The 8141-nt window shown below is 35.4% G+C and overlaps 1 protein-coding gene across 2 annotated transcripts; it reads left to right on the top strand.

The window, feature by feature from the left end:
* The first annotated feature begins 4770 nt into the window (after window positions 1–4770).
* On the top strand, window positions 4771–7291 carry LOC108380954 (uncharacterized). 2 transcript variants are annotated; one of them, XR_001849603.1, is made up of 3 exons: window positions 4771–4877; window positions 5165–5437; window positions 6786–6809. XR_001849603.1 is itself a non-coding variant. In XM_017637355.1 (2 exons), the coding sequence occupies exons 1-2, from the start codon at window positions 4992–4994 to the stop codon at window positions 6808–6810; spliced, it is 471 nt and encodes a 156-aa protein (XP_017492844.1). In that variant the 5' UTR covers window positions 4884–4991; the 3' UTR covers window positions 6811–7291. The 2 variants fall into 2 exon arrangements, 1 of the variants encoding a protein (XP_017492844.1); XM_017637355.1 differs by lacking the exon at window positions 4771–4877 and having other exon boundaries at window positions 4884–5437; window positions 6786–7291.
* Window positions 7292–8141: the final 850 nt, after the last annotated feature.

Below are 8141 nucleotides of genomic sequence, written 5' to 3'. Positions count from 1 at the left end.
TCAGCCAAGTCGGTTAAAAAATACGCGACCTGAAGGGTAGTGCCGTTAAGGGCCAGTTTTTCAGTGCCCGTTTAAACTTAGATTAAGTAAACTGAGTTTAAATTGAACAGCTTGCTGACATTTGATTGGCTGATCTTATTTCAAACCAGCCAGATCCGGCGTTTAAACTGAGTTTAAACCACGGCCGTGCACTGAAAAACTGGCCCTAAGTGTCGATTGTGAATTGTTAATGGGAAAGTGGAGAGGGAAATTTTTGTTTCCTTATATAAATGATTTATATTTTAAATATGTATATATGTGTATATTAAGCAAATAGCTTACATAATTACATGGACCAAAAATACAAGATCACGCCAGCAAGCCAGTCGCCCGTTATAATCGCATTTAGGAAAAAAGTTGGGCAATTTTGACATTAGCCGATGTTTACATTTGCTCGTTGCTTATAATTTGATGGTGGCTTTTACTGCAATTTTCTTTATTTTCGCTTGTGACAGCGTGTGTGTACATAAGGATAAGGATAAGAAGATAAGAATAATTTTACACAACGACATGAGTTATAGAAGAATTTGTATTTCGTTGTTTACTTCTTACAACAATGATGGCGTCGAGATTTCGACAGCTAGAAAATTACATTTTTCTTTCTTTCGTTCGCGCGTGACCTTGTGTCTTTCGTTCATGACATAATTACTCATTTCCAACGCTTTTTGTATATAAGTTGCGTTAAACTAATCACATGTTTCTTGCCAGATACCAACAGGGTTGCTTAAGCAGCTAAAAGGCATTTTTTATGAGTTCAGAGTTCTTTTTTTGCTCATTTACAAACAAATGCATCTAATTTATAAAGCGATTGCTCTTTTTGTTGTATTAATTTCTTTCTAAAAATTCTAGGTGCTCACCACGATTGAGAGAAATAGAGGATGCGCCAANATTTTTCTTTCTTTCGTTCGCGCGTGACCTTGTGTCTTTCGTTCATGACATAATTACTCATTTCCAACGCTTTTTGTATATAAGTCGCGTTAAACTAATCACATGTTTCTTGCCAGATACCAACAGGGTTGCTTAAGCAGCTAAAAGGCATTTTTTATGAGTTCAGAGTTCTTTTTTTGCTCATTTACAAACAAATGCATCTAATTTATAAAGCGATTGCTCTTTTTGTTGTATTAATTTCTTTCTAAAAATTCTAGGTGCTCACCACGATTGAGAGAAATAGAGGATGCGCCAATCACGGTACCGCTATTCCTCTCTCAGTGAATTTGCACACNTCGCTATTCCTCTCTCAGTGAATTTGCACACATGTGAAACTTGTTTACGTTTTCCTTGCACCATTTTTTCTTCTTCTTCCATTCTTGCTCACGTTTTGGCATTTCTCTCTCGCAATTGCACCAGTGTGACGTCACACAAAAGTTATCAAAAATCCTCTCTGATAGGCGCAATCTTGTATTCTATCATTCTTGGGTGCTCACGATATTCATGATTTGCAGGTTTTTTGCAGGGAAGCGTTGCAGGGCCAAAACAACTTTGGTGAGAGCCACTTTCACTCTCTCTCAGCCGGAAGTTGCAGGTTTTAATCTGAAGTTTCTTTCCTGCAAGTTCATGACAAATGTCAAACGACAGACAGGGTTTCATTTGTAAACAAAAACAGAAAACAAAGAACCTCAAGCGCCACGGAGACAATCAAATAAACACGCGAAGCATCGCACATGTGTGAGTGAGGTTGGCTCGTGTCTTGCCCGCAAACGTTTAAATAAACACGTCAATCACCACTTTGTGTTCCGATTACGCAGCGTTCGTTTGTTCGAATGTTGTCATCGTGCCGTCCATGTGCCGTCTCGCCATGTTCTGTGCATTTTGTCAGCCAAAAGCGTGAAAAGATTTTCTATCTGGCGGGGCCTTAAGGCCGTCTCCACAGGAACACTCTGATGTCGTGATAACCATGTTCCAATGGAGACCGCCTATTTCTCATGTGCTGCAATATATGTCAGCGCTTATTGCTTGACATCTATTGCAGGCAATTCGATAGTTTGACAGCCATAATTTCATTTGAAAGAAAGCGTGCTGTGGGAAACATCGATGAAATTTTCATATTAAATCAAAATTAAAATCTTAAATAATAAAATAAAAATATTGTCTGGTGGCGTCATGCGGCAAATGCTTATTTCAAGACATCAAAGTGCCCACACACACAAAACTTGCTATCACATTGCTCGCCATAATGACAGTTGGTAGTCCATCGGTGTTTGCCTGTGGAGTTTTGCGGTAACTCAAATTCACAGACGGTCTTGCGTGACATTTCGATTGCACTTTTAAGCTGGATTTACATGAGGCGATTTTCTAAGCGATTCAACATTGCTTCAGAAAAATCGCTCGTGTAAATAGTGATTAAAAATCGCTTGCATCAAAGTAGACCGCAAGTCGACTTTTGCAGGCGATTATTGCCCGTCAAAAAATCGCCTCATGTAAAGGCAGCTTTATGCTCAATTGACATTTTGGCGCGACTATGGATTAAAATTTTGTTCAACAAATTTCTGAAAATTTGACAGAAATGTAACTCCGAGAAATCACGCTTGCAAATTGATTTCGGTTTATCAAATATGAAAAATTTGCTTGCGTGCGTAGAAAAACTAACGCCGTTAATATTAGGTGGAGCTGTTTTGACGCGTTCGAAAGGCGACTTGCCACGTATCATTCTTGGTTTACAGCCATACTGAGGAAACAAGTTCGCCAATGCAGTATCATTGGTTGGAAAGACTTAGGCGCGTATTCATAGTCCAGCAACTAAGTCGAAATTAACAAAGTTGCAACTTAAATTTAAGTACCAACTTAAAATTTACCTCTATTCATAGTCGCATTTCAGACTTCTACTAAGTAGTTTCGACTTATGCAGCGTTTTTGCTGCATTTAAAATGCAACATTTAGCACTTTCGAACATATGTTTTCGAAGAGCGTTCATGCTATCGCATTTAGCAAATGTACATTTACGCGAGTTCGAAATCGTATGCTTTTGACAAACAGCCGTGTTCCAGTCGCTTATTCAGATCCGTATCCATTACGATAAATTCTCACGGAAAAGATAATGTGCAAAAACCCCTACTGAAAAGGAAAAATAAATTCTAAACCGAAAATTCAATACAAAAACCTTAATTGTTGTAACCATAACCGAACATTTGTTTGTGTATATATTCATTTGTCGGTGCTGCCAATTATATTTTCCACACCTAATTAGGAAACAAAACAAACAGAGTTGATCACAAATTAATCCAGATTTCTATCAGCATCATATCGATGTTGAATTTGCGTAACTTTTCTTTATCCAAAAAATGTAAAATAATAAATGAAATCTCGATCGGCGATCACTGAAACGCAGCTAGCGGTTGTATACTCGAAAAAGCAATGTTGCCACTTTTTCTCATTAAACCATGTTCGAATCGTGGAAATTTTGGAAGATCTCAGGGATGCTTTTAGCATTTAGATTCTAAATGCAAAGATTGAGTTGCATTTAGTTGCATTTAGATGACGAATTTTGTATGGATAAATATACATTTAGAGTAGCATTTAGAGCTAAATGCGCTAAATGTACATTTACGCGTAAGCAAAAACAGCCCATTAGCTTACGATATAGCAAAACGAGTGTGAAAATGTATCGATTTTTCTTTACGCTATTTTGGAGAAATTACATTTTTATTATTTATTAAATAATATCAAGTTTGATCATCCGTTTATGTAATTTTTATTTTCATTGCATGTTAATCGTGTGAAATAGCCAGAACAACCGCAGTGATGTGAAGTCGATGTTTATCGAAAGCATGCTGTGAAACAAATAGTAGATATCTAAATGTTATGCACAAATTTACTTTAAAAGGACTATCGTGAAACTGACTTATTATTTGAGAATTTATATAAATTATTCCAATTATAAAATTGTGACGTAGCTTCATTCGAATTGTGATACGCATTTAATTTCATCTTCCGATTAAAATGGATCGATCTTTGTAAATTTTAATTGGATATTATTCAATATTATCAAAATCACCCTCTACCAACTTAATTTTTACATATTCCGTCTGTTTTCCCTTAATTTGATAAAATACTTCTTCCTAGTTACGACTTAGTTGCAGCTGCAGCCGAAACTAAACTTTAAGTTGGTACTTAGCCAGAAACGTCGAAACTAAGGCGACTATGAATAGCTTTAGTTGTGACTTAGAATAGTTTCGACTTAGTTGAGTACTAAATATGACTATGAATATGCGCCTTAGTTTCCTATTAGCGTTTAAACTTTAGGGCTCATCTAGGTGTTAATGCTTTCTGGGCGGTCGTAAAGGCGGAGTTTTCCGATCCACCTCGTCGCAATACCTTTGCTGTTGGAAAGGACTGAACTATAATTTTTGATGTTTCTCATTTTGTAACTAAAATTATTTTGGTTTAAAAAACTGGAAGAGCAGACACATAAATAAATACTTTGTACGGAAGCAGTGCGAAAATGCAACAAGCGCAGTGTGAATACCTCTATCAAGCAATGAACAAATATTTGTATTACATCGGTTTGCGAACGCGTTTTCTCACTTGAAAACTGCTACTTAATTTTAGAAGAATAAACACAGTATTTAAAAGATGTATTTATATGAGCTTAAACAAACAACTAAAAATAACCGCCTAGTTGTAAAGTTAACAAATTGTGTTGGTGTTTAGCCATTTTATTTAGTTTTGAACTCATTTGGGCTCTTCTTCTATGTTGGTCATAATGGGCATTCACAATAATATCCGACGTTTGTTCTCCGAGCAACTGTGCGTACGAGTGAAAGTGCAACTCTGCAGAGCACTGAACTAAAATTTTCCACTGAAATTTTGCTATGCGTCATTCCACTTTTGGACGAGGTTAGGTAAGAACGCATTTTGTAATCGGTTTGTCTGCACGAGTCTTGCTGCTTTGCAACCAATAAATGTGATTGTGAAAAAAATACTTTCAAGTGATTTTTAATTAAATACCAGTGAAAATGTTCAAAATATTGGTTCAAAGTTTAGCAAAACACTCGTGCCAAAGCCGAGCACCGTCCCAATTAGGCACAGTGGCGTGTGTGAAAAATTCATTGATTTTGCCAGCCGCCATTAGCCACTCGGCCACGAGTACTATATTACGACGCCATTTTCTTTTCTCTTCAACCAACAGAAGACTAGTGAATTTTGCTTTTTCCCATCACGAACTGGTAGCAGGTAGCAGAAAAGACGTGACATCGGAGTTAAAGCAGTTTAAGAATTCATTCTTAAAAAATTTTAGTGGAATATTCAACAGCTCCGGAAGCTTTCACAGGCATTTTCACAGCACAAGTAAAAATTTAGTGGAAGCAGAGACGTCACCTGCAGAAAAGCAAAAATCCACGGAAAAAGCCAGCAATCAAACAACTTTTACAAATTCATCTTTGTACTTTGATTCTGACGAAATGTAAGTATATATATATAAATAAATATTAATACCATTTAAAAATTAACTATGTATGTAGTAATATGAATCATGCGTTGCTTTCGTGTTGGATTGACCTCCATTTTGGTTTCCACCTCGTTTCTGTATCTAGAATTGCCAATATATACATACAGTGGCGGGTAAAGTAATAGGGACGGAAATGCTAAGTACAAATATATTTAAATGGCACGTGTAGGTGCGAGTGCGTCATTGCTATTTAATAAAAATGGTTGCATACTTTAGGATTTTTTTTTTAGTTTCCTCAACAGTGGGGGATAAAATAAATAGGTTTCTTCATTTGGTTCTTGATTTATAATTTATCTCATCTATAATTTATTCACATTCTACAAGACGAAATTACTTGACTTCAATATGATTTGCTAATGAAACGAATGAGTCGTAAACTACGATAATGTGATTATGCTTTATAATATATAAGTATAGCTCATCTAGAAAACAAAGTGTTTTAAATTTCAGACTGAAAATTTTGCAGTTTTATTAAAATCTCAAACTTCCCTACAAATATTTAGATTAGAGAACGATTAGATAACGATTCAAATTCCAATGCGTTTCTTTAAGGTAGAAGGTTAGAAGACAATTAGAGAAACTGTCGCGAAATATAGCATTCTGTACAAAAAGGGGCCTTAGTTCTCGATATCGCGGTCCAACGTTGAATTCTAATTGTTTTCTAATGTCTAATGTTTTTCTAATCATTCTCTAATCGAATTGTGGTATTTTTGCGAAGAAGACAAAACTATTTCAAACCGAATTTATCAATAAATTATTGCTCCGAAATTTGAAATCTTTGTCTAATTTAAAGTTTAATCCTTGGGCTACACGCGTATATTAAAATTGTGTATTCCGTAACCGAAAAAATTGGTTGCCCATACAATCTTGCTAAAATGATGTGCAATTGTGTGAAGTTACTACAAAGCCGAGATTATTTTTCGACTTATTTTTACCCATTTCTCTCTTGCTCTTCATTATACTAAAATTAAATTAGCCATAAAACTGCTTACCAAATATGTATGTTTAAAAAAATCGGCATTTTGTTGAATTTCACTAATTTTTATTTAAGTTTGAAAATTGATCTTACATGGGTTTCTTTAGTTAGTGAGCTATACTTTTCAAAAATAAAATTATTAAACAATAAATAAACGAGAGAAAAAGTAGTCAAAACTGTTTGTCCCGTCCCTATTTATTCTTCCGCCACTGTATGTAGACGAATAAGTACGTACATATATTTTTGTAGGTATAGAGAAAACTTAGATAAGGTTGTATGAGTAATTTTACTGGTTTGCATTGGAAAATTGTCTATTTTAACTTTTAGTGCAGCATATCAGACGTTGAAGTAGGTTTAGAGAAAGTCTCATCTTGATTTGTTCGTGGATTTTGAGAAAAATATCAGATGGAGTCAAGAAGGTAAGGACTGACACGTTAGCGAAGTGAATATTCGAGTTAGTATTTAAAGTTTCTTTAGGGACTAATTGTAGTAATTACTTCTTTATTTGAAACTGCGTATTTCATTTTCTAATCTTTGTTACGATTCACGATGGTGTGTGTGTGGGTGTGTGTTGTTCATTTGCTCTCCTTTTTTTTTCGTATTTTTCATTTCACCCTGTTGCCTATTTCGTCTTCAAATTATAAAACCGGTTTTTTGTGTACTAGTAAAAGGGCAATATTGGGAAATAGGGTGACGACATAGTGTTTGCTTGAAGCGAATTTACATGGGGCGATTTTACAATAAACTCTTAGCTGAATGCAACATTTGCCTGGTCCACATGGCCTTTCAACCAGAGTCCGATTTCAATTTCTTTTTAGTTACGATGCCGATTAATCGGTTTATGCCGATCCCATAAAAAAATTACAGATACATGTATTAATTCTTAAAATTGGTTAATTTAACGGAGTTAACAAAACAAAAGAAAACAAATAATTGAATTGGCTTGTTACGCAACATTACATACACATGTATGTGCAAAAATATTACACATGCATGTGTAAAAATATATGTATATATAAGGTGCAATCCCGTATTCCTCGGACTCGGACTAGTAAAACTCAAAAAATAAAAATTCGCTCAGAGCGAGAGAGTAAAGCTGATGCCAGATAAAACTTTGTAGCTTTGCGTGACATTTATAACTTTGCCAGCAAAGCGCCAGACGCAAAAGGTATGCCACAATGAACGCCAAGAAAACAATTTTGTACCGCTTTTTTACTAGTCAAAGTTGCTGTGGATTTCATATATTTTGCTTTAAAATTATCAGCAATGTAATTAAGTTTTATGTTTCTGCATGAAAACTCGAATTTGGACGAAACAAAATAAATATTAAACTGGCTGATTGTCAAAGCGCGCAAAAAGATGGGAGTTGGCCATCTTTTCGCTTCGCGCTGCAGCTTCGACGATTTATGTGTCATGCTTTGTGCATTTTCATACAATTCATCTTATCTGTCAAAGCGAATCTGTCACGTAAAGCGAAGCAAAAGTTTTATGTGGCATCAGCTTAACATTGAAAAGTACGGAATCGCTTTCTAGTAAAAAATAGGTGCAATCCCGTATTCCTCGGACTCGGACTAGTAAAACTGTCAAAATTTAAAAAATCACTCAGAGCGAGAGAGTAACATTGAAAAGTACGTAATCGCTTTCTAGTAAAAAATGGTAACTTCTGTCAACTTCAACATAACC

Source organism: Rhagoletis zephyria, unplaced genomic scaffold (assembly GCF_001687245.7).
Source record: "Rhagoletis zephyria isolate East Lansing unplaced genomic scaffold, Rhagoletis_zephyria_1.1 Rzeph_scaffold_20921, whole genome shotgun sequence".
Classification (NCBI taxonomy): domain Eukaryota; kingdom Metazoa; phylum Arthropoda; class Insecta; order Diptera; family Tephritidae; genus Rhagoletis; species Rhagoletis zephyria.
The sequence above is the reverse complement of the archived record's forward strand: the minus strand, read 5'-3'. Positions and strand labels throughout refer to the sequence as shown.